At 38.1% G+C, this 27553-nt stretch overlaps 1 protein-coding gene across 1 annotated transcript in view; it reads left to right on the top strand.

Annotated features, from left to right (window-relative positions):
• The window catches only part of LOC109621718 (acid sphingomyelinase-like phosphodiesterase 3b), a 340436-nt gene that overhangs the window by 163547 nt on the left and 149336 nt on the right, over positions 1-27553 (top strand). Inside the window, exons 3-4 of the mRNA XM_029870311.2 lie at positions 5035-5103; positions 21124-21283. Of these exons, the coding sequence (XP_029726171.1) occupies positions 5035-5103; positions 21124-21283 (229 nt within the window). The remainder of the gene's footprint in view (positions 1-5034; positions 5104-21123; positions 21284-27553) is intronic.

Raw genomic sequence — 27553 nt, 5'->3', positions numbered from 1 at the left:
ATGTAATTTTAGGATCGCACAAAAATTTCCATCATATATAACGGGGTACTTTTGTTACATTCGATCAATCATAATTTTACAGGTTTTTTTTTTCGAACTGTGTACGTTCCAGAATTTTCCTGGGATTTCTTCAGATATTCCACCAGAGATTCTTTTAGAATTGATTGATTGATTGATTTGTCTTTATTAAAGAGATTTTCAGCCCTTGGCTTCTTTTAGAAGTATTTTATAAGATTTCTACAGAGATTCCACTAAAGTTTTCTTCAGAAATCCCTTCAATGTTTTCCTCAGAAATTCCTGCTGGGATTCCTTCTGATTCCTTTGAGGAGATTTATTTATCTACAATGACTTCTTCAGAATTTTTAAGATTTCTTCAGGAATTCCAGCTAGGAATTTCTTCTTCCCTACCAAGTTCTACAGGGATTTTTTCAGAATTGATCAGAAATATCTTCGGAGATGTCTTCAGAGATCACTACAAAGTTTGATCAGATATGTATTACAATTAGGAATTTAAAAAAGTTCTTGAAGATTTTTAAGAAGCCCCTTGAAAGTTGTTTCAGTAAATCTCTTTGAAAACTCTTGGCGATACCTACACTCCTGAAAGCAATTCTCGAAAATTGTCTGAAGGAAGTTCTGGTCAAAAATTTCTCAATCAGTTTCAGAACAATTCATATATGAATGCCCAGAATAAGACATAGTAGAATACCTGAAGAATTACCATCAGCTAAACCTCCCCCCCCATAATTTAAACAGGGTCCTCTATAGCTACAGCCAAGACTACAGCTGTAAATGCGAACACACAGCTGAAAGGGACAGTAGGCAAAACTGCTTTTTAAATTTATGGATGGATTCATGGAAACATCTGTACAGGAATTTCGGAAAGAATCCTAAAATATGTACAAATCGCAGACAAAAGTACTGGAGGAACGCTTGAAGGAATCTCTTAACATTTTTTTTAAGAATTCCTGGAGGATTATTTGAAAAAATCCTTGAAAGAGTTGCCGGAGATACCTCTGAAGGAATTATCATGCACGGATTGTAAGAATAAAGTGTTCAACAATCCCTAAACTACTGACTGGAGAAAATACTGAAAAAAACCGCGAGCACCCCAGAACCAGAAAAGAAATTGAAAACAAGAATTTTTAAGGAAACTATGAAAAAATACCTGGAATAATTGGAGAACCTTGGGTAGATATTCAAAAGATTTTTGTTTTGAACAATTCCTTCAAAAATCTTAAGGAATAGAGTCAGGAGTAGGGTACTGTACCATTTGGGCAGGTGTGCTTATTTTGGGCATTTGCCGCTATAACTAAGTCAATTTCAAACCGATTGATTTGAATTTTTGTACAGAGTTAGATTCTATACGTGCCTAACTCTATACAAAATTTCAAATGAATCGGTTTGAAATTGACTTAGTTATAGCGGCAAGTGCCCAAAATAGGTACACCTTCCCAAATGGTACAAGACCCTAATTTCTGCAAGAATTGTTGGGAGAATCTTTGAAAAAAAAACATCTGTTCTAGGGGAATTTTTAAATAAACCCGATAATCCTTGAATAAATGTAAAATACCTGAGGAAACCTCTAGTGAAGTTGAAGCAAAAATTTCTAATTTTGACAAGAATTTTTGGAGATATCCCAAAGAAAAACTCATGGAATAACTTCTGATATGTTTTCCAGAAGAATTATTTCAGATTTTTTTGGAGATACACATGAAGGAGCACAAGTTTTAAGATTCTGCGTTTCAAAAAGAACTTATTACTATATGCTGGTGATGTAAACCTATAGGGATTCCAATCTGGGGACACGGGCCTTGCTAATTTCTCAAAATCAGAAAGTCCTAAGCGTTCTCAAGCATTACATCTTACAATAAAGGGGTGTAACAAAAGCTTAGTGATTTCTCAGCAGAGATAACGGTTTATTTGACGTATAGTAATTTAATATGGGTCTGTTCATAAACCGCTTAGACCAAATTTAGGCCAATCAGATGCCTCTTACCCCCCTTAAGCGCCCATTAGGCCTCTTGATATCTTCCTCAAACCCCCTGAGAACCCCTGGAACTTTTTAAAATGACGCTGTGACCCCTCATACTCCCTGATCACCCCTGACATGACACTGAGACCCCCTGAAACGCCTCTGACTTTCTGGTAACACCTGTAACTACCTGAGACCTCCTGAATGATTTTCCAAAAATGATAACACGCTTCAAAATACACCTAAAACCATTTTGAAATATACAAAACAGTCCTTACTATCAGTCAAAAATATAAACGTAAAAAAATACAAAAATACCCATACTATACCCCGTTTAGTATAGTTTTGGGTATTGAAGGGTGAAATAATCCTTCCAAAGAATTTCGCAATACTATTTAGAAATCAAAGAGAATCCTAAAAAGTATTTACGATGAAGGGCTTTAATGAATTTTCAAAGCTGTTGTAACAAATTCCATTTCAAAATTGATTCCTGAGATGTTGCATGAAATTTCAACAATTATTGCAAGATTTAGGGCAAAAAATATTCTCGAGCAGATGAATTTTGTTCTAGCATCGCCATTGCCTATTTTTGAACGAAATTCAACTAATCATTTTAAGATAATATGCTCAACCAAATACAGTTCCTTACCGATTTTGGCAACACCCGTTTTTTTCTACTCCCGATTTTGGCAATATTTCCTTCCCGATTTTGGCAACAATTTCTTACCGATTTTGGCAACAAAAAATTTTGACCAAAAATTTTTACCGAAAAATCGTTTGTATTTGTAAATGTATTTATATTTTAGCCTTATTCTTCTTCAAAAAATCAAAATTAAATTTTCCAAAATCAACAATCTTACAAATCATGACGTAATTTATGAACGTCATCTACAGGGATTGTTTTATAACTTGTGAATAGTCCATATTCAAAATATAAGCCAAATTAACGTATAAAAGTTGAAAATAATCCACAAAAAATTTACCGATTTTGGAAACACCCCAATTTAGCAACATACAATTCACCTCGTGTTGCCAAAATCGGTAAGAAACTGTAAACTTCTATAGCTTTATACCCTGATTGACTCCGACAATTCCTGATAATTGTAGAATTCCCACGTTTATGCAAGTTGTAGAGACTCTGTTTTAGTTTTTCGATCTGGTTAAATATTCTAAGAAAATGTATTTTTTTAAGAATCATGCAAACGTCTTTTTTATTTCAATTTAGGCCCGCAATAACAATAGATCTGAGCATTACTGACTTATAACTTGGTGTGCATAGAATAATTTGTGACAGGATCAATTGAAGGATAGTGGAAAAAAAGTTATAAACAAAGACCCGATATCTTTATTGTGCAAAATTGTTGAATTACCGGTCATCAGTTCTTTTTGTTCTCAAAAGAAAAATGTATATATGCAAAAGACTAGCAATGATTACTTGGAGTGTTTGCTGTTAGTTTCATTACACGTTGTAATAGAAATATCTTCTTCTGCAAAAAGAGATCATCTCAAATCCCATTCATCTCCTTCAAAGGAAAACCAATAAACCAGGAAAAAAAGAGCTCAAAGCCTCAATGTTCTCATCCGCTGACATTGCTTCCCAATTATATGAATGGTATAAAGTATCGTTCACGGTGAATAAGCGCTGTGCTACTCCCTTCCCAGCGTGTTTCCTCCATCAGTTATAAGGAAAAGATGGTTCGCTTTGCCAACTTCAAGAACATCGTTTTTTTCCGACCGGCAGCGGCAAACTACCCCAGAGAATCTGAATCGATATCGCAACCGTGCCTGCCGTTTGTGGCAGCTACTGCTGCCTGCTAGTTTCGAATCTGTGCTGGAATATGGATTGCCGACCAAATCCATTGGGGGGGTCATTCTTGGTACAGTCGGTATAGTGTGCGGTTTCAAAATAAGGCTACACGGAAGATTTTCGGGAATTAAGGCTAACTTCGCAGAAAAAGAAGGACTAAGTTCAGGAGCAGACTCCCAGGTTTGGCAATTTCAAAGAAAAACAAGAAGAAACATGCCAATCCATGCGAGAGCATGCTCTAGCAAGCGGATGCCGAGGGACAACGATATTCCGTATCTTTCAAAGCACCTTCCCGAAAGCAATAAAAATGCGAAATAAATAAGAATCTTCTTCGTTGATGTTGTTGTTATTGATGATGTTGCTGTTGGTTGGCCCTGTTCGAAAAGAGAAAAATCGATGCCAACAACAAGCGAAGCTGTTCGGAAATGAAGCCTTTTCCAGCGATCTGATGCATTGAGACCCCCACTCGATGGAGCTTTCAGTTTGGGGGAGAATGTTGCAGAATACACTGATTGGGTTGTTCCTGTTTTTCTGTCGTAAAAGCCTATTGAACTAGAAATTTTCCAAGGAATTTAATTGATTTTTTTTATGCTTCATGTTACATATTTCTCAAATATTGCAAAATTAGCAATGATAAAATCGTTTCTATTAGTTGTTTAAATTATTTTAATGATGATGATGATGATAGATGAACGATTAACAACCATGCGTCTCCATATCATGAAAATGCTATGAAAAATGGAGACACCCAGTACATTTTAACTTTAATAAGGAGCTGTCCATAAACTACGTAGACTCTTAGGGGGGTCGGGGGGTCTGGCAAAAGTCTACGCTCCATACAAATTTCGAAAATTTTGTATGAACAAAAGTCTACGAGGGGGGAGGGGGGGGGGGTCTGAGATGGCCGAAAAGAAGTCTACGTAGTTTATGGAAAGCGCCTAAAGGTGTTTTGTTGAATTAACACGACTAAGTGAGTGCTACATCCCATTTTGGGACATTCGAACAGCTCCGTACCATTCACCCCTTTTCTCAGCTGTCCGCCGTGCATCGATTGTGATTGTGAATGGTAAATAACATGCCATCGGAATGTGTGTTTGTGTGTGTGCCAGCGTGTTTGTGCTCCCACTTTATTTGGATTCAATATTTACATGCTTTATGTCGGTTCGTTTCTGGCCTTGGTGTGGCTTGCAACTTCACTCACTTGTGCTAACATTCTTTTTTTTTCTTCTCCCTCCATTCTCCATCTTATTTGCAGGATACTTCTGGCACATAACGGATTTACATTTCGACTCGTACTACAGCACCAAGGGAGACATACTAAGAAGTAAGTACTGACGACGACGTCGGAAGCATTGAGCAGAGTTGTTTGCTTTTAGCAGTTGTGGAACACTATCTGATAGAGAGATGTGGGATGTAGGATGTGGGCTGAAAGCGAAGGATTTGTCGGAACCGGAGCTGGGTTGACTGGAGTGCAATAAGTCTTATTACCCATAATCTCAGTGGACCATTCGTTATTTGGATCGGCAGTAGTGGATGCAAGCAATGCTTGTGCCGGTTGGTTTGGGTGGTTTTGTGTTTCAAGGGTTCCGAGAGTGGCACTAAACGGAATGTGATGAGTTTTGATATTGAGCCTTTTATTGAGATCGTACGGAAACCAATGTGTTTTATCGATTGCTGGAAAACCGAATGAGGTTTGCATTGCACTATCAATGGATTACAACGAAATGCATCCTCAAAGCATGATGTAGATTGAGGGGGAGTCAAAAGTTATTGGTTCTCTTCCAATCATTGGCTTGAATTCGTTGGAGATCCAATTGCAAGGAAATCAGTTCTTTGTAAAGATCTAAAAAGAATTATGCTTTCTAGATACAAGAGTAATTTATGAAATTATGAAAAAGATGTTTAATTAATTTGGAACCTAATTAAAAAACCCTGATTAATCCACCTAGCGGTGATGGTGCCTTTCTCGTGCCTTCGAAAACACATCAACACAACTCAAGTGACATGTTGATGAATATTGCACTTTCATACGTTTAACAGAAATCCATTTCATGGCATCAGAGATCAAATCGTTTATCTGATTTTTGATTTTTGAGCCTCAAGCTCTTAAGAACAGCCGCAATCTTGAACTTTGAGCCGCCATTTAGGATTTAAGTCCAGTAGCTTGGAATTTCCAGTCGCTATTTTTAGACTCCAGACTTCTTCCCCATACCAGATACACCTATATTGAATGGTTTTAGAGTCCAAAACTCCATTAAAAAGCTGCCATTTTGAATGTTGAGACGCCTTCTTGGATATTCTGGTAGCTATTTCTGAACAGCCGCCATAGTTGAATTTGGAGCCACCATCTTGGATGTTATACCGCCATATTGGACATTTTTGTCGCCATTTTTAAGATCCGGACATCTTCCTCATACCAAATATATCCATAATGCATGGTTTTAGAGCCTGAAACTCCATTAAACAGCCACCATCTTGAATATGGAGCCGCCGTCTTGAATATTAGGCTGCCATCTTGAATTTTGGACCGAAATCGTGGAATTTCTGGTCTCCAGTGTTCAATCCGCATTAAATTCGTAAACCGTGCTGAAGGTTACCAAAATCGCCGCAGTTTGATGTGTCGCATGATGCATTGGTTCAGTTTTATATACGGCCAGTTCCACCGGTGCTGGTCCGGATCACTGAAATGGCCATAACTCCGAAACGCCTCGACCGATCCGAACCATTTTTAATAGCAAACAATGCGGTAAAATTCCGGTTCGATTCGAGCTATAATCCGCCAATGGGAAGTGCCTCAAAATGAGTGAACTTTTTTGCGCACAGACACTCATACATACACACATACAGACATCATCTCAATTCGTCGAACTGGGTTGATTAGTATATGTGACTTGACCCTCCAAGCATTCTATTGAAAATTAGTTTTCTGAGTGAACATATAGCCTTTCAGTACACTTCGGTATACAAGAAAGGCCAAACAATATTTTCGAGCTTATTTGTTTTAGAAAACAAAGATATTTAACTAAACTAATAGATTGAAAGATTTTTTTTTATAGAAAATTCAATAAACTTTCGAATGAGGGTTAAAAAGCTGTGGTAAGTTTGACCATTTTCATGTTATAGCCAGTTTGAGACAAGCAAAGTCAAAAACATCTTCTTCTTCTTCTTCTTCTTCTTCTTCTTCTTCTTCTTCTTCTTCTTCTTCTTCTTCTTCTTTATGACTCTACGTCCGCACTGGGACTTGGCCTGCCTCGCTTCAACTTAGTGTTCATAGAGCACTTCCACAGTTATTAATTGAAGGGCTTTCTTTGCCTGCCATTGCATGAAATTGTACATTGTGTGGCAAGCACAATGATACACTATGCCCAGGGAGTCGAGAAAATTTTCTCGACTGGAACGGAAATCGAACCCGCCGTCTCCGGATTGGCGACCCATAGCCTTAACCACTAGGCTAACTGGAGACCCCCTAAAAAGTCAAAAACATGTAAAGTTTAATTTCTACGTAACGGTTGAGATTTGACCATATACAAAGATGATTAGAAGGAAAAAGATGACCGGCTCTAATTTTTTTCATACATTTCTCCAGAGACACACTATGCATGCTATACTAACGCCATTTGTTGAGTGAGAAGCGCAAAAAACATCCTTTATGGTTAGATTTAAGTTAGCGTGTACCATTTTGACGCAATCAAAATACGCTAAAACCGCGTAACACAAAATTCCGTCGAGTAAATTTGATCCAACTTTTTTTTATAAAAAAATTTGCTTACAAAATATTATTTTAATGTACCGAAATTATATGGCACGATTCTGAATAATATGTAATTTTCCATGATTTTCGAATCTACATTAGAATCATCACATGTACGGTTGCATCTCTATTTTTTCCATGATATTTTCAAGAGAATCCAGTCACGAAGATAAACTACAGTGCCAGGAATGTAAAAGCCTTGCGCGTGACTGTGTGAAATATGTGAAAAAAGTTTAGCGTGAGTTTGCCTGTGTGTTTGTTTTGAAATTTTTCCGAAAATTCATTAAGAGTGTATTAGTTGAACTTTGGCTCACCAGAGCGGCGCTATTCGTGTCGCCTGTTAGGAGCGGGAGTCGTTCATCTTTTTCCTTCCAACCATATTTGCCATATGCGTACACATGTTTTTCGCCATTTATGATCCTCTATCACTCCTTAAAAAGTTTGCATTCGCTCATCGGGACCCCCTGGAACCGGTTCCGGAATACTACCGGTTCAGATATGCTCTGATACTGTTTTCCTGCTAACCGTTCAGCACGTTATTGAAAATGCCGCTGTTTAATGTGTCGCATGCATGGGTTTGGTTCTCTTTTATATTTGGCAACTTCCGGCGGGACATCCGGAACCGGTTCCGGAACACTACCGGTTCTGATATGGTCTGAGACTATTTTTCTGCTTACCATTCATCAGATTATCGAAAATGCCGTGGTTTGATGTGTCGCCAGCATGGGTTTGGTTCTCTTTAATATTTGACACTTTCCGGCGGGACATCCGGAACACTACCGGTTCAGATATGGTCTGAGACTATTTTCCTGCTTACCGTTCATCAGATTATCGAAAATGCCGTGGTTTGATGTGCCGCATGCATGGGTTTGGTTCTCTTTTATATTAGGCCACTTCCGCCGGGACATTCGGAACCGGTTCTGGAATACTACCGGTTCAGATATGGTCTGAGACTATTTTCCTGCTTACCATTTATCAGATGATCGAAAATGCCGTGGTTTGATGTGTCGCATGCATGGGTTTGTTGCATTTTCATGTCTGGCCCCTCCCAGGGGTACCGATCCGGAACACCTAAATGGCCATAACTCCGAAACGGCTAGACCGATCCGAACCATTTTCAATAGGAAACAATGGGACTATGTGCCGCGTCGAATGAATCATCGGTCATTAAAATCGGTTGTGGTTTACTGCCAAAAAGTGATGTGAGTTTTTTTGTACACACACATACACACATACACACACGCACACACATACACACATACACACATACACACACACAGACATCACCTCAATTCGTCGAGCTGAGTCGATTGGTATATGTGACTTGACCCTCCGGGCCTTCTATCAAAAAGTCATTTTTGGAGTGAACATATAGCCTTTCCAGTACACTTAGTGTACGAGAAAGGCAAAAATGGAAATAATATATTCAGGATTTTGTTCGAAGATATTGGCAGGAATTCTTCGGTAGTAGCTACTTTAAGAGTTCCTCAATGACATCTTCCGTGAGCTCCTCCAGAAACTGTTTCGGAAGCTCCAACAAGAGTTTCTTAGAGAGTTTCATCAGACAATCCCCTACTTTTTTTTTCTTTGTGGGGTCTGCTGTCAGACACGGCTAAGACCGATAACGGTCTCGCCCAATCCCCTACTTTGTGAAAGGGTTCCTTCGGGATTGTTATTTAGGATTCCTTCTCGACATTTATGGACACGTTCAATGCTTCCAGTGAGATTAAAATACACATTATTAAAAACTAAAAAAAAGCTTCCAGTGAGCTTTTCGCTCTTTGAAAGAAGCACGACCCTAGCCACACGACCACAGAGCTGCACATAGATAAAAGGAGGAGATAAACCTTGAATTCCTCATGGAGCTCCACTAGTATTACCTCTGCAGTTTCTTCTGGGATGTTGAAAATTTCCTGGAGGGCTTTTTGGACCAATTCGTTACGAAAATTCTAGGGAGGGTAATTTCAGGAGCAGTGTATAGATGCAAAATGAGAAAATTTCTGGAGGAATTCCAGAAATGAATGTCTCAACGAGCTTCAATAAAAATTTCAGAGAGCATTCCCGCTAATTTTTTTGAATTTCTGAAGGAATTTTGGGATAAATATTCGGAGAATCCTCTGAAGAATGTCCTGTAGGATATTGAGGAATTACTGAAGAATAACTGGAGTAATCTTTGATGAATCTTCTGAAGAATTCGCTCAACAAGCTATTAGGAAATTTCTGCAGGAATTGAAATTTTTTGAGATTTTTTTTTTTCATACTTTACCACTTCTAATTTACAGCTCTTTTTTCCACTAGGGCACTACGTGAGCGATTCCAATTGAAAGCTGTACTAACACTTTGTACATTGCCTAAATGTCTCTCTCTCTCTTCTTGGCGTAACGTCCTCATTGGGACAAAGCCTGCTTCTCAGCTTAGTGTTCTATGAGCACTTCCACAGTTATTAACTGAGAGCTTCCTCTGCCAATGACCATTTTGCATGCGTATATCGTGTGGCAGGCACGAAGATACTCTATGCCCAAGGAAGTCAAGGAAATTTCCTTTACGAAAAGATCCTGGACCGACCGGGAATCGAACCCGTCACCCTCAGCATGGTCATGCTGAATACCCGTGCGTTTACCGCCTCGGCTATATTGCCTAAATGTATCCTAATCTAATTTTACTATATCGAATTGCTGTCCCTTTCCTACCATGTCTATTGATGTGTGACTGCTATTCCTTTTCCAGTCCGATTGAGGGTCCATTACGAGTAGCCGTTTTGTTGATATCTAATTTTCCGAGTCCGTTAAAGCTATGAGAGCTCAGAAAAGTGTCGTCAAGTGCCAGCCGCTCTCGGGGGGAAGAGCAACTGACAAAATACCGGGGCTGAGATCGAACCCATGACCATCCACTTATGTAGCATACGTGTGGCCACTGCGCCATGGGCCCCGACATTTTGGAGAAATGACTGGATGAAAACTGGAGAAACCAATACCCACAGAAACTGCTGCAAGAATTTCCGGAAGAAGTGCTGAAAGAACTCACGTAGAATCTCCTAAACAAAGTCACTAGAAGAAATCCTAAAAGATATTACCAGAACGACTCCTCTACAGTGAATTCGAAAAGAAACGCCTGCAGGAAATCACCGAGAATCTTTTGAAATTTCTAGGAAAATTCTTAACACTTCTTCTATGAAGATTTCGATCGGCAGTTTAAAAGCGATTCATGAAACAACTCATGAGAAATTGCAAAACATATCTCAAAACAGTGGAATTTCTACTAGAATATTTGAAGCAACTCCTGAAGATATTAATTGTGAAATTTATAAATGAGTTCCCGATTTAAAAAAAGATCCAAGCGGCAATCCCGATGCAGTCTAGAGAAGCTTATTATCAAAAGACACAGAAAAAGATGAGATGAATTGATGATGATGATGATTAAAGTGTACCCACCATCAGCGCAAAGATCACCTATGACTGCAGAATAATTCCGGAAGGGAATAATTTACCTGATAGTTTGTTGTAGCAGGCTATCATGCTAAAATTCAGTGCCCTTTTTCTGGAACACACATAAGCAAATGGTTCACTATTGCACCTAATCAAGAATTATTGCGGGAAACCCCCTCCATGCACTATTATATCACGATGCTTTTCGGAAGGCACATTCTTGCTGAAATTTCTTTTATGAGTTGAACAAGAATTCTTCATAATAATCTAGAAAATTTTCTTGGATTGTCTCCAAGGACCATTGGGGAGTCCTTCAGGATTTATCAAATTTTTTTCGGAATGTTTACAAAGAAGAAAATTCTCACAAGATTTCATACAATGGTTTGGCAAGAATGCCACTATAGGGGAGACTGAGGAGACTTGATCCCTGGGGAGACTTGTTCCCCCCATATTTGCTCGGAATCAAACACATTTTTCTTCTAGCATAATTTTTCCAAAACTACTCCTGGACAAACGACTATGTTTTGGCTACAAGTGATTTCGATTGTACATTGCATTATTTTCTAACGGCTGATGGTTTGTTTTCAGTCCTCCAGAAATCTTTTAGGCGATTCCGAACAATCTCAATAACTTTGTGAAAATTGAACCAAATCGTGTCAAAATTTCACAGCACATAGTTAAAATAAAATAATTTCAAACTTATTTATCCAAATAAGGCTGTTGTCAACATATTTTAATTAATTCAGCTTAGTATACACAACAGCGACATGGGGAGACTTGATCCCTCGAGGATTACACACACATTATACATGTGAAAAATAAAATTCTATTCGGAAGCCTCTATTTACTTGGAATTCTAGGCTATTCAACGATAAAATGTGTCAGATAATTATAACTTTAGTACAAACCAAGAAAAGGGGGATCAAGTCTCCCCATTTTGAAAATACGGCATATCCTTAAAAATTTAAGGAAATCTTACAATTTCGAACACTCCATATTCATCGAAAATACAAGAAAACTCGAAAAGAAAATGAATAAGAAGACTCTGGAATTATTTTCCCTTTAAATAAACCATGTGCTCAAAGGGGGATCAAGTGTCACCCATTTTTGAAAAATACATCATAAGACATGCCTCCATAAAAACACAGTTTTGGAAACTTTAACAATAATTTGAAGGCCTTCTGCTGTGTATTAACTTGCAATACATGTTTACCTGTCATTTTGTATGGAAATCGGATATAGTTTAGTGTTTTTTCTTAAAGTTTCAGGTAAAATAAGAAAAAGGGATCAAGTCTCCCCAGTCTCCCCTACAATTATCCCTGCAGAATGCCTCCCTGTCCATGCATTTTTTTGGAAATTTCTTTCGAAAATTCTTACATGAAATTCACCAGCAATTTTCCTCGTAGCTTCTAAAGGAGTTTCTCAGAAATTTCTCAAATGATTTATTTTGAATCTGGCTCAAGGGTTTCCCTAGAAATTCCTTTCGAAATTGCTTCGGAGATTTCTTAAGGGATTTTATATGAAACTCTTTCAAGGGTTGCCACATGAGTACAATAGAACATGCTCGTATTCCTTCATACATATTTTCAAACTGTTCTTAAGGAACTTCTCCAGAAATATTGCCTATTTTTTACAGTAGATTTTTTAGGGATTTCTCCAAAAATTCTTGTCGATTTCTTTCAAAAAATTCTTTTATAAACTTCTCCAGGAGTTTCTCAAGGAGTTGATGCAATTTCAGGATATTTTTTCCACAAACATTCGGAGATTCTTTCAGAAATTCCTCTAGGCTTCTGCTTTAGAAAGTTTGAGAATTAACACAAACTTGTTCAATTATGGCTTGGATTTCTCCAGAGCTTCTTTCAGGTATTACTCAATTTATTTCAGGATTTTTTCTGGAATGTATTACGAAATCCGTATAGAAAAATGTTAAGTGATTCTGCAGGAATTTCCTATTTCCTTCATGGGTTTCTCCAATAGTTCCTTAAGAGACTTTTACAGATTTTTTTCAAAAATTCTCACAACAACTCTTGCAGAAATTACCACAGTTTCTATTCCTTATCAGTTGTCAAGGAATTAAAAAAAAAACATTTTTCTATGAATATCTGCAAAGGGGTCTACAGTTCTTCCAGGTATTATTTCAAATATTAAAAAAAAATCATTTCTTTTGATTTAGTCAGTGGTTCTAAGGTACTCGCGGTTGCGAACAAAATTCCTCCAGGACAGTTTTTTTTTTTATTTCTGGAGAAATTTCTCCAGCTGATAGTATAGGGATTTTTGTGTTTTAATAGTACAAGGTGTTTCTTTCTCCAGAAAAACCTCCAAGGATCCCTCAGAGATTTATCAAGGGATTTCTTCAGAGATTCGTGCAGACATTTACTAAGAGATTCCTTCAGAATTCCTTTATCGATATTTTCATAAGTAACTCCTAAATGTGGTTCCTTTGGAATTACTTGCAGAACGACTCTGATGAACTTTTTTTTTTGCGAGTTAAGGGGATATCTTAGAGTGTTTCTTCGGGTATTCTCCCACGTTTAATCGCTGGCAATTATTAAGGAATTGCTTTAGATAAACCTTCAGAAATTGGTTCAGGAATCTCCCTAGAAAAAATTCAAGAACTTCTTCTAGCAGCTCCAGGACAGGGATGTCATATATGTATAGAGATTTATCTGTATTATACAAGTTCTTGAGCATCCGTACAGATATCGTTTTATATAAAATACAGATTTTTTGAGCTAGAGCAGCTATTTTGTATGGGATACAGTTTTCGAAAAAACATCTGGAATCCCTGTTCCAGAAGTTTTTAAACAAATTTCGCAGGGAACTATAAAGCCATCCCTGAAGATGTTTCTGATTGCACTGTTGGGGAAACTGTTCCAAAAATTCTTAGACAAACTCAGATATTTCCGGAGATGTCCGTGTAGAATTTGTAAGGAAAAATTAGAAGAATTTTTGAGAAACTCCATGGAACAACTTTTGAAGATAGCGCTTGATGAGATTCCTGAGGAACACCCTTAAATTCTGACTTCTTATGGTTTTAAAAATATATCTTAAAACAATCAGAAAGAAATGCATCAAGATTTTTTATAGGTACCCTGGAGACATTTTTGAAGTAATCATTAGTAGAGTGATGGTGATGAACCTGGGCTTGTTAGGGGAATATTTGTATGTAAAAAGAAAATCGAGGAACAGTGCTAATCCTTTGAATTCCACTAACAATTTGCATCCTCCAACAGATACGTATTTCGACCTCAACTGTAAGGTCGTCTTCAGTGTCTTGTACTTGACTCTACTCGATTGGCATCTGAGCCGAAAAAGAGCTGGATTTGTAAAAAAAAGGAAATGTACATGGTGCGTGCTCGGGGTTATTTTAGCTGTCTTTTTCACAGAATTGTTACTTGATTTGTGGCTTAGTTAGTTGAAACGTCAGTCTAGCGAAAACTTAGTTGTGGCTTTGAATCCCACCAAAACGCGATTTTTTTTTCACAAATTCATCTCTCAATTTGTCAATCAGCAACACTGTATCTTCCAATTGTATGTTTTTCTAGTATGTTTCAAACATACATACCAGCAAATCTAGTATGTCTGAAACATACTGGAAACATACGTTTAAATCCTGAAGCCATGACTAGAATAATAAAAACTAATGAAGTTATTTCTGCTGGAACTGTTGAAGAAATTCACGAAAAAATAAACACTGGGAAGAATATGAGATAGAACTGAAATAACACGAAGAAATCCTAAAAGAAGGAGAAGCCGGGGAACTTCCTAAAGAAAATCCAGAAGAAACTCCTGAAAAATATGTCTGAGGATTACAGGTTAATATTCTAAACTCTGAAGAGAACTCCTTAAGGTTATTTAAAAAAAACCCTAATTAATCCACCTAGTGGTGATGGCGCCTTTCTCGGGCCTTCGAAACCCCATTTCAATAAAACTCAAGCGAAATTTTTATGTGTATCGCACTTTCATACAATTAACAGAAATCCATTTCATCATACCAGAAATCATATCGTTTATCTGGCTTTCGATGTTTGAGCCTCAAACTCTTAAGAAAAAGACGCTATCTTGAATTTGAAGCCGCCATTTAAGATTAAAGATTGTCATCTTGGATGTTCTGGTCGCCATTTTTGGAATCCAGACATCATCCCCATACCAAATATACCAATAATGCATTGTTTCAGGCCCTAAAACTCGATATTGAATTCGGAGCCGCAACCTTAAATTTTAGATCGGCATTTTGGATATCCTGATCGCCATTTTGGACTCTGGAAGTCTTCCCCACACCAAATATAATATAATAACCAGTCATCAGGTTATCAGGAAAGCCATTATTTGTTGTATCGCATGCATGAGTTTGGTACTCTTTTATATTTGGCCACACCCGTCGAGACCCCCGGAACCGGTTCCGGACAACTACCGGTTCAGATATGGTCTGATACTGCTTTCCTGCTGACCGTTCATCAGGTTATCAAAAATGCCGCTGTTTGATGTGTCGCATGCATGGGTTTGGTACTCTTTTATATTTGGCCACTTCCGGTGGGACATCCGGAACCAGTTCCGGAACACTACCGATTCAGATATGGTCTGATTCTGTTTTCCTGCTTACCGTTCGTAAGATTGTCGAAAATGGCTCTGTTTGATGTGTCGCACGCATCGGTTTGGTACTCTTTTATATTTGGCTACATCCAGCGGAACATCCAGAACCGGTTCCGGAACACTACCGGTTCAGATATGGTCTGATACTGTTTTCCTGCTTACCGTTCATCAGGTTATCGGAAATGCCGTTGTTTGATGTGTCGGATGCATGGGTTTGGTACTCTTTTATATTTGGCCACTTCCGGTGGGACATCCGGAACCGGTTCCGGAACACTAACGGTTCAGATGTAGTCTGATACTGTTTTCCTGCTAACCGTTCATCGGATTATCGAAAAAGCCGCTGTTTGATGTGTCGCATGCATGAGTTATGTTCAATTTGATATTTGGCCACTTCCGGCGGGACACCCAGAACCGGTTCCGGAACACTACCGGTTCAGATATGGTCTGAGACTATTTTCCTGCTTACCGTTCATCAGATAATCGTAAATGCCGTGGTTTGATGGGTCGCATGCATGGGTTTGGTGCATTTTCATGTCTGGCCCCTTCCAGGGGTACCGGTTCCGGAGCACCTAAATGGCCATAACTCCGGAACGGCTGGACCGATCCGAACCATTTTCAATAGGAAACAATGGGACCAGATGCCGCGTCAAATGAGCCATCAATCGTTAAAATCGGTTGATATTTACTATCTAAAAGTGAGGTGACCTTTTTTTGTACACATAAACACACACATACATACACACACACACACATACACACACACAGACATCATTTCAACTCGTCGAGCTGAGTCGATTGGTATATGAAACTTGCCCCTCCGGGGGCTCTATCAAAATTTCATTTTTGGAGTGAACATATAGCCTTTCGGTACACCTTGGTGTACGAGAAAGGCAAAAAATCCCAGGGAAACTCTTAAGGATGAAGCTACATTATTGTTAATCCACAGACAAACAGACGTATCACTTGGAACAAAATGCTTTTAAAATCATCGTCACAAAAACATAATCACCCAATGGTAATTATACTGTGTTTCGCAAATTCACTGAGTAGATGGCGGTAGTTAGCAAACGTCAAACAAGAGCAAAAACGATGCGAGCGCTATGAGCGAGAGATTTGCGAACTACAGCATATTTGAATAGTCCGTTAAAAACGGAAACGATGGGAAGTGGGCAGAGTGAGACGTCTGTTTGTCTGTGGTTAATCGTTACAAAGCTCCGAAAAATCCTTTAATTAAATATCACAGTTTATTGCGAACATTTAAACGGAAACAATGAACGCAACAGTAATTTCAAAATTTTATTAAATTTGTCAAGTTGCTTGGGGCCTTCATCCCTGCACAAAAAAAACGCGAAATACGGTACGTTCCAATTAGGATGAATCCCAATGAGGTAGTAGGGTATGTGTGCCATCAGTAATCTCACGCTCCCATATTCATCCTATTTAAAAACAAGCGATTACGGCACTAATTGATTTCGTCCTTTTTGTTTTCATGGGTGCTCACTTCTAACAAAAAATACAAAAATAGGAAACAAAACAAACAGCGTTTCAATCCTTTGTTTTTCGTAGGATGAAAATAGGAATAACATGCTTAATAAGGGTGCCACTACCCTATCTTCCAAGGAAACAAAACTTAAAAACAGCCTCAGAAATTATAATATTTTGTTTCCTTGTTCTAGCGATTCGTAAACTTTGGGCCTCAACAGAGCACATCCAAAGATTATCTCCGCAGCTGCCATTGGCGTATCTAGGATTTTTTCCTAGGGGGTGCCTGGGGGGTGCCAGTTTCAGTGGCTTCCAGGTTGTTTTGTTTGATTTTTTTTGTAAAGGGAAATACCGATCCAGCCTCAATTTCTTAGTCAAATAATTTGCTGCATCGCGACAGAAAAAAATTACGCACTGTATTTTTTTTTTTTGAAACTCCGGACCGTTTAACACTTTCTCCACCATGTGAGGTTTCAAAACTTTATAACTTGATTGTGTATAATATATGGAAATTGTATTTTCAGTTTGAACTTAACAAACTTCGCGACAACCTCTTTATTTTGTGGATTGAAAACAATTAGGTCCATAAGAATACATTTTCAGAGCAATTATTAGAAGTGTAAATCTCGGAAACTATAAAATATCCACAAATTTGCGTGTAACTTGTATTCATCGTGACACCCTGTTTGTTTTATTGTAAGAGTTATAAATTCTTAAAATTGCAAAATCAGGATACGTATTTGCATTTTTGGTTTGACCACAACATTTATGGCGACAGCGTTTTTGTTTCATTAGTTGAAAACTACCACGTGGACAGAGAAATTGTGAGTAGGATTCTTAAAACTACAAAATTTGTACTCGATAATCCTGAGTTCCGTTCTGAAGCTTCACGAACATATTATCAATCTATTTGAAACCTGGATATTGGTGCGATCGAACTTTGATTTTTCCCTTCGGGATTCTGACGCTCGCACCAAATTCCGATTTCAACTGGATTTATAATATATCTGGGAACGGAATGGTATACAGCTGAAATTTTGACTTACTCAAAACCAACATTGTAGTAATCAGCCAAATATTCAGCTTCGTACATTCGGATAATCGGTTCTAGTTTATAGGGTATTGGTTCCCTTATATAGCATGTGGCTCCCATTTTCATCCTACGAAAAACAAAGGATTGAAGCGCTGTTTGTTTTGTTTTTTTTTTGTATTTTTTTGTTAGAAGTGAGCACCCATGAAAACAAAAAGAACGGAATCAATCGGTGCCGTAATCGCTTGTTTTCGAATAAGATGAATATGGGAGCGTGAGATTACTGATGGCACACATACCCTACGTATAATACAAGAAATTTGTGTTCTCGGCAAAACATTCTTTTGGTAATTCCTCAGGGAATATTCCCGGCAATTTATTTGGAAATTGTTTTGCATTGTATTTCAATTGAGACTTTTTTTTAGTAGTGTTTCAAGTATTGTTTTGTTAACGTCAGCAATTCTATTGATATTTGCTTTTTGAAATTCTCCAATTACTCTTCAGGCCATTCCTTTGGAAATTCTTCTAGTGAAGCCTTTGGTAATTCATTCGACAATGATTCTGGGAACTTCTTCACATTTTTTTTAGAAGTGTCTTCAACAAGTCATTCTATTTTTTGTTTCGTCGATTTTTTATGTTCTTCAGTATTTCTTCACCAATTCTTTCGAAAAATCCTTCGGTAATTCTTTTATAAATCGCTTCTATATTTTTTATGATAATTCTTTAGACAATTTCATCAGTAATTATGTAAGGAACCCCTTCAGTAGATGATTTCGTAATATGTTCGGCAATTCCGATGTTACTTCCATTGCAAAATTAATTTGGGAATTCCAAGTTTCTTAGAAATTTATTTGAAAAACAAAATTTTTTGGTGGTTCTTTAAAAATTCTGTCACGGTGATTCTACGGCAGTTGCTTTTGGAATTCTCTTCATTTTCTTCAGAAATTCATTTAATGATTTCAGAAAATTCTTTGAGAATTTCTCAGATTTTTTTTGTGAATGTTTGTGGAAATTTTTATAGAATATATTTCGTAATTTTTTTTTTTGAGATTGGATTTGGCCAATTTTTTTAGAAAGTCTTAATATATTCTTCCGGTATTGATCTGGTAGTTCTTATATGAATACTTTTGGCAACTACTTTGAAAGTTCTTAGGTAGTTTTGATGGATTTTTTTTCCGGCAATCGCTTTGGGAATTTGTTAGGAAGATTTTCGCGAATGTCATAGGATTTTCTTTGAGCAAGTCCAGTTGAGTATTTCTAAATTTCCAGTTCAGCAATTTTCGGAAGTAATATACATAAATACAATTAAATCATGGAGAATAACAAAAGTGAACACGATAAAATTGCAAAATAACTGACAAAAAAATTGCTGAAATAATTTCTGAGGAATAGCCATTGAAATTATAGAAAATAAATCCAAAGAAATTGCTGATTAAAAACTACCGCAGAAATTTTCAAAAACAAAAAACAACCATACCAAAGGAATTCTCAAAGGAATGATCATACTGTGGTCTAGCAAATACGGAGTCGTGGGTTCAAATTCCACCCGAACGCGATTTTTTTTACAACTTCATCTCTCAATTTTTCAATTAGCAACATTCGGTGCCTTCTAATCAATTAAATTATCTCGTTCATTCCTATAGGATTTTACTAAAGAGTTGTCTAGTAATACCTCCTAGGATTTCTCTGGAAATTCCAACTATTCTCAAAATTCGTTAAGAAATTCATACAGAGATTTCAATTGGTATTCCTTCATCTGGAATTTTTTGAAGAAGGCCAAGAGGAGTTCCAGAAGTAACACCATTATTCACTTCTAAAGTAATCCATGATTAAAATCTCTAGAGGAATTCTTGAATGAGTCTTTAGAGAAATCCCTGAAGAAATTAAAGGCATTACTGGAAGCATCCTAGGAAAACTTTCTAAAAGAATCCCAGCAAGAATGCCTGGAGAAATTCCTAGAGGGATTCCTGCAGGTATTTATCACAGTAAGAATTTCTGGAGGAGGCCTTGGAGGCATGTCTGAAACATTAGAAGCAGCAGAAATTGCTTATGGAATGCCAGGTGGAGTTCCTGGATGAAAGTCAAAAGGAGTTCCTAGAGGAATCCTATGATAAATATTTAGGAGAAATCCCAGGAAAAAACCTTTAGGATTTCCAGGAGGAAACACCGAAGGTACTTCTGCAAAGCTCCTAGGAAGATTTCCTTGAATAATCCCAGTAAGTTTTTGAAGGAATCCCTGGAGAAATTCTTGGTAAAATGGTATTATAGTAGGAATTTCTAGATTAGTTCTATGAGGAATTGCTGGACGAATTACAGCAGTAATAGCTTGAGACATCCATCTTAAATTTCTGGAGGAAACCCAAGAGGAGTTCCTGGAGGAAATCCATGAGAAAACTATGAGAGAATCCTTGAATAAAATATCTTGAATAAAAATTCCTGGAGGAATCAGCGGAGAGCTTCTGAAGAAATCACAGAAAAATTTCAGGAGGTTTTCTTACAACGATTCTGAGGTGTAACATTGTAGAGATCTCAGCAGAAATCCTAGGAGGAATTGCTGGTGTAAATTATACAGGAATTTGTAGAGAAACCCAGAATGTATGTACAACCCCGTCAGAAGCAGAATCCTGAGGGATGTTTATTGAAGGAATATCGGGAGAAATCTATAAAAGAGGCCTAGAGAAATCACTGTATTTCTGGAGGAATCCACGGAGAAGTCATGTTCTTACCAATATCCAAAATGTACAATAGATATATAAGTAATTCCAAGAGTGCTTAAGTTTTGTTCAAATGTGCCATTTAATATTGGAATTATTGTGTGAAGCTTTAAATTTTAGGTGCCTGTCAAGGAAAATATCTAGGGGGTGCCAAATTTGTTCTAAGGGGTGCCAGGCACCCCTGGAACCCCCCCCTAGCTACGCCAATGGCAGCTGCCGCTGAAGAGTTTTGGGATTCGGGATCGGAATAAGACACAGTAACCAGAAAATTTATCGTTATTGCTACTCGATATTACTACGTTTCTCACCAAAAAACTGTTCAACTAATTAAATTCTTTTATTTTTATAGGTTGCTGGGCAAACGAATTCAGCTCGTCCTCGAGCAACACCAAAAAGCCCGGCCCGTTCGGCGACTACATGTGCGACAGTCCATGGAGCCTACTGGAATCCGCATCACAGGCAATGAAATCCAAACAAGGCGATAACGTTGAATTTGTGCTCTGGACCGGGTAAGTTGCCTTAACTAATTTATGTGGGTTGGCTCTTTTCGGTGACATAAGTTGCCTTAAGTTTCGTTGTCTTCGATTTTCACCCGTTCCATCATCGCAGAAAATCACAACCACCCACCACCACCCTCATCCAGCCAAATCACTCCCAAAGTGCTCGTCCTTCAAGCATTATTATTAATACGCCTACAAACAGCCATAAAACTCCTCCCGCACATCTGACGACAATAAATCATGCCGCATCGCACCGCCTCGTTTCAAGAAGAAAATCGCGCATTTCAAAGCAATCTCGAATGCGATTTTTTATTGTCTCGTTGATAGTCCTCGCCTTCAATGTCATCGTCATCGTCGTCGATATTGTCATTTTCCTTCTCCGCTGCGCTGCTGTCGCGTCGCAATCGGAAACGGTTTGATTTGTGACAATTGTTCTTGCTGGGGCGATCGAAGATATTGTCACTCACGTTTGATGGGAGTGACAGACGGACGGGGGAACGGGCCCCCAACTGCACAGTGAGATGGATTTGGATATCGATGGTCAAATGTTTAAAATTTGAAATAGAAAATGCCGACACGGAAAACTTAGGGATATCCAGCATGACCATTCTGAGGATCATGGATTCGATTCCCGGTTAATCCAGGAACTTTTTATAAAGCGAATTTCCTTGACTTCCTTGGGCCTCACGATATGCAAATGATCGTTGGCAGGTAAACTCTCGGTTAATAACTGTGGAATTGCTCATAAAACACTGGTGAAGCTGAGAAGCAGGATATGTCAGGAAGTTTCGCCAAGAAAGTTTCAAATTTCAGTATATTGATTCGTGGAACTATGCAAAACATTCTAATTCATATCCTAATGATTCGACATTTGGTTCTCATTTCTGAGTTTTGGTCCCCCTGTGCCTCGACATTTTATGTATCATCTAGCGATTTGAATATTTGATCATGCGGAATTATGTAACGTTGCAGCACGGCACGAACGAACGCACGGAATATAGTCAGTAGTCACACAACGCGCCATGAATAAACAAAATCGGCCTCCAGGGGGAAACCAAGGGACCTCACTTTCCGACGTATAAACTTGAATTCGTTCTGCTTAAGGGACCGATTTGCAGGAAACGGAGACAATGTCTTCTAGAGACAATACTGTGGCGTGAGGCCTAACTGTGCGTGTGGTAAATGGTTTAGATAAATTTGCGTTCGCTTAAGGTTTTCAAGGACACAATAGCAGAAATGTGGATTCAGGACGATACATCTATTGGTAGGAGTTTAAATGGTGCTAGTATACGTCATTAACAGGGTTCAAAGCATTAAAGAGAAATGTATTTAAAAACTCGATTTAATCCACCTATAGTGAACAGAACCCTTCTTACACTTATAAAAATTATTGTTGTATTATTTGTATTTAACATATTTATTTAATGTAATTGATCAAAAGTTCTAGAAAAAAATGTGGATTTGGTATCTAGTGGATTGGTTTCCAAAATAGCATCATGGACCAAATCTTGTAGGAATGTTTAAAAAATAGCTTAAATATTCTGGATTATTGTATCTTTTGTTAACTGCCAAAAGATCTTGAATCGATTAACAAATGGGTAAGAAAATCTGCGAGATACACTTTGTCTAATATCTCTTAATCAGTCGATTAAATTAGCTCCGACGTATTTGGTATTCATGGTATTGGTGTAGAAAGGACAAAAATGATATATCTACTAAGTTAATCAGTTTTGGCATTAGCTAGTTATTTTGGCTGTCCGGTTCTTGCATTTTCCCACAATATATAAATTCAAAGCTTTCATTTAACATATTGTTAGTTTTAATAGAATTCCTGAGTATTTGTAATTTGTTATTTATAATTTTGTTGCAAACAATAACCTGCTACATAGTATACACTTTGTATGAGGTCAGCATTATTCATTGAAAAATAATTTCCCATAGACCGGTAAAAAAGTAATGCAAGATAACAAGTGAATATAATAATAATAAAAAGAATTTATTGAAATACTCTTCGTAAGATATCTCAGTAATCAAATGTCGAATCGAAATAAAATTTCAGGACCTTTTACAAGGATATTGTAGCTTTCATTTGGTGCTTAGAGAACCCAAATCGGTTGACAGACGGCTGAGATATTCATTATGGTACCCTTGGTCAAAAATCTCTCAAAAAGATAACCTGTATTACCCCCAAGTACTCTTTGAAAGATATCTCGGTAACCAAATGTCCAATCCTAATGACATTGTATAGGGTTCTACAAGAATAATGTAGCTTTCATTTGGTGCCAGGAGAACTGAAATCGGTTGACAGACGGCTAAGATATTTATTGTGATACACTTGGTCAAAAATCTCAAAAGGTTTAGTTGTATAAATCCTAAGTACTCTTCGAAAGATATCTCTGTAACTAATGTCCAATCGAAATAAAATTTCTGGGCGATCTACTAGGATACTGTAGCTTTAATTTGGTGCCAAGAGAACCCCAATCCTTGACTTCCTTGGGCATAGAGTATCTTCGTGCCTGCCACACGATATACACATGCAAAATGGTCATTGGCAGAGGAAGCTCTCAGTTAATAACGGTGGAAGTGCTCATAGAACACTAAGCTGAGAAGCAGGCTTTGTCCACGAGAACGTTACGCCAAGAAGAGAAAGAGAGAGAGAGAGAGAGAACCCCAATCGATTAACAAACGGTCGAAATATTTATTATGATACACTTGGTCAAAAATCTTAAAAAGTTTAGATGTGTGACTCATAAGTACTCTTCTAGAGATATCTCGGTAACCAAACGTCCAATCGAAAAAAAAAATCAATAGCGTTCTTCCAGGATGTGGTAGTTTTCATTTGCTTCCAAGAGAACTCAAATCGGTTGACAGATGGCTGAGAAACGTGCGTGACTTTTTTTGTAACGCACATACACACACACATACACACATACACATATAGACATTTGCTTAGTTCGTCGAGCTGAGTTGATTGGTATATGAGACTCGGCCCTCCGGGCCTCTGATCGAAAGTCGGTTTTTCGAGCGATATTTATACCCTTCTTATGGGTGTAAGAAGGGTAAAAAGAAGAAGTAGAAGAAAAGCAAGTGAGACTGACGGGGTATTGAATTGCTTATCAATCTTTGACACAAAAATTAAATAATACTAATGTTTACCACTAGTGTGCGCAGGGATCTTTAATGTAAAGTTCTAATCTTGACGCTGGTGAAATTTAATAAAATGTAAAAAATCGAGAAAATTATCAATAATTCTTTCAAAAAAATATAGAAGTCATCGTTAAAGATTTTTTTTGGACAATAAGCGATACTAAAATAAGAGAAGATTTCATAGATGAGGTCGGATTTCCTAGATATTTTTTTCAGATCGGAATTCTTGTGGCAATCTACAAACATCCTTCAAGAATTCCGCCAGAAATCTTACAGAATGCTTCCAGGGAATCCTCCAGGTATTCCTCCAGAGATTATTCCAGGTATTGCTCCAAAAAATCCTCCAGGAACTTCTCCAGGTACTCCTCTAGATAATCCTTCAGCAATTGCTCCCAGAATTCCTCCACTTTTTTTTAACTTTTTTTTTAATGCTCAGGAAATTCCTTTAGAAAATCCTCCAGTAATTCTTCCAGCAATACCTCCAGGAATTTCTATAGGGATTCCTCCAGGAATTCCTTCAAGGATTCATTCGGAAACTGCTCCAAGGATAACTCCAGGGATTCCTTCCGGAAATTTTCCAGGAATTCCTTCAGAACTTACTCCAGGAGTTCCTCCAGAAATTCCTCCATAAATTCCTCCATGAATTCTTACAGGGATTCCTCCAGGAAGTCGAACGTGGACTCCTTTAGGAATGCTTTCAGGGATTCCTCCATAAATTCCTTCAGGGGTTCCTTCTAAAATTCCTCCAGGAATTCTTGCAAGGATTCCTTCAGGAATGCCTCCAGGTAAGCCTCCAGGTAAGCCTCCAGAAATTTCTTCATGGATTTCTCCTGAAATGCTTGCAGGGATTCTTCAGTAATACCTCCATAGATTCCAATGAATTCTTCCAGGAATCCCTCCATTAATGCATCCAGGAGTTCCTCCACGGATTCCTTCACAGATTCCTAAAGGAATTCCTCCAGGGATTCTACCGGGGATTTCTCTAGGAATTTTCGAGAGCTTGCAGGATTTCTCCAGCAACTCTTCCAAGGGTTCCTATAGGAGTTCCTCCAGGCATTCTTGCAGAAACTCCTTCTGGAATAACTCCTGAAATTCTTCCAGAGATTGCGCCAGGGATTTCTACAAGTTTTTTTTTCACAGAATTTCTCTAGAGATTCTCTAACGATTTTCTATAAAAAATCCTCCAGCAATTTATCCAGAGAATTATCTGGAAACCCCTGCCGAAATTCCTCTAGAAATTTGTCCAGTGAATCCTCCAGGAATTTCTCCAGGGATATCTCCAGAGACTCCTCCTGAAATTCCTCTATGAGTTCCTGCGGGAGTTTTTCCTCCAGAAATTCTTCAAGGTATTTCTCTCGGAATTCCTCCAGAATTTTCTCCAGTAATTTCTACACGGATTCCTCTAGAAAATCCTCATTGATTTTTCACCAGGTTTCCTTGAGAAATTCTTCCAGAGATTCATCCAAGGATTCCTTAAGAAATTTCTGCAGGAATTTCTCCAAGATTTTTTTCAGAAATTTCTCAAAAAATCCTTCAGAAATTCCTCCAGGAATTCCTGCAAAAACATCTCCGTAGTTCCTCCAGAAATTTCCTCAGGAAAGTCTCGAAAATTTTGAGAAATTCCTAAATATATTCCTTCAGGAATTTTCCAGAAATTTTTCCATTTCTCCATAAACTTTTCAATTTCTCCATAAATTTCTTCAGCAATTCATCCAGAAATTGCTTCAGAAATACCTCGTAAATTACCTCCAAGAAATCCGCCAGGAATTCCTCCAGGATTGCTTCCATGAATTCCTCCAGAAATTTCTCTCAAATTCTATCAGGAATTCCTCCACGGATTCCTTCAGGAATGCCTCCAGCAATTCGTTCAAGGATTTCACCTGAAACATCTCCAAAGATTCATCCTCTAAGAATGCGTTTGCGGATTCCTTCAAAAATACTTCCAGTAATTCCTTCAGGCATTCCTACAGAGATTCCAATGAATTTTTACAAGAATTCCTCCAGAAAACTCCTCCAGGAATCCCTTCACGAATTAATTCAGGAGTTCCTCCAGGAATTCTATCACGGATTCCTACAGGGATTCCTTCTGCAATTACTCCAGGGATTCATAGATTCCTCAAGGAATTCCTCCAGGGATTCCACCAGAGATTCTACCAGGGATTCCTCCAGAAATTTCCCTGGGATTCTTTTGGAAACTCTTTCAAGGATTCCTCCAGAAATATCTACTGGAATTCCTTCAGAAATTTCTTCACGGATGCCTCTTGAAATTCTTGCAGGGATTCCGCCAGTGATTTCTTGAGGAATTTTTCCAGGGATTTCTCCTGAAATTTTTTTTTTCATCCTGGAATTCCTGCACAGATTCATAAAGGAATTCCTCCAGGAATTTCACCAAAGATTTCTCCAGGAGTTTTCCAGGGCTTCCTACAGAAATGCTTTCAATGATTCCTTTAGGAATGCCTCCATGGATTTCTCCTGAAAATCCTCCAGGAATTCGTTATGGAATGCCTCAACGGATTCCTCCATGAATTCGTTCCGAGAATTCTTTAAAGGATTTCTTCAGAAATGCCTCAAGGAATTCCTCCATGAATTCGTCTGGAAATTTCTCTAAAGTTGCCTCCAGAGATTCCTCGTGGGAATTCTCCAGAAATTCCTCCAAATGTGTCTCAAGAAATTCCTCTACGGGTTCCTCCACGAATTCTTCCAGGGATTCCTCCAGGAATACGTCAAGGTAGAAAGTCCTCTAGGAATTTCTCCCAGAGTTTCTTCAAGAATTCCTCCAGAAATTCCTCGAGGCATTCTTCCACGGATTCCTGCAGGAATGTATCCAGGGATTCCTCTAGAAATTTCTTCAAGGATTCCTCCTGAAATTCTGGTGCCGATTTCGCCAGGGATTTCACTATGGATTTCTTCAGGGATTCCTTCAGGCATTCCTTCAAGGATTCCTACATAGACTCCAATAAATTCTTCTAGGAACTCCTTCAGAATCTCCTCCATGAATTTCTCTGCGAATTCATCCAGCAGTTCATCCACGGATTCGTTAAGGTCTAGGAATTCTATCACGGATTCCTCCAGGAATTCCTCCAGGGATTCATCCTGGAATTCCTTCATAGATTATTTAGGGAATTCCTCCAA

This window comes from Aedes albopictus, chromosome 2 (assembly GCF_035046485.1).
Source record: "Aedes albopictus strain Foshan chromosome 2, AalbF5, whole genome shotgun sequence".
Taxonomy (NCBI): Eukaryota; Metazoa; Arthropoda; class Insecta; order Diptera; family Culicidae; genus Aedes; species Aedes albopictus.
Note: the sequence above shows the minus strand (reverse complement) of the source record. Positions and strands in the feature narration are given on the sequence as shown.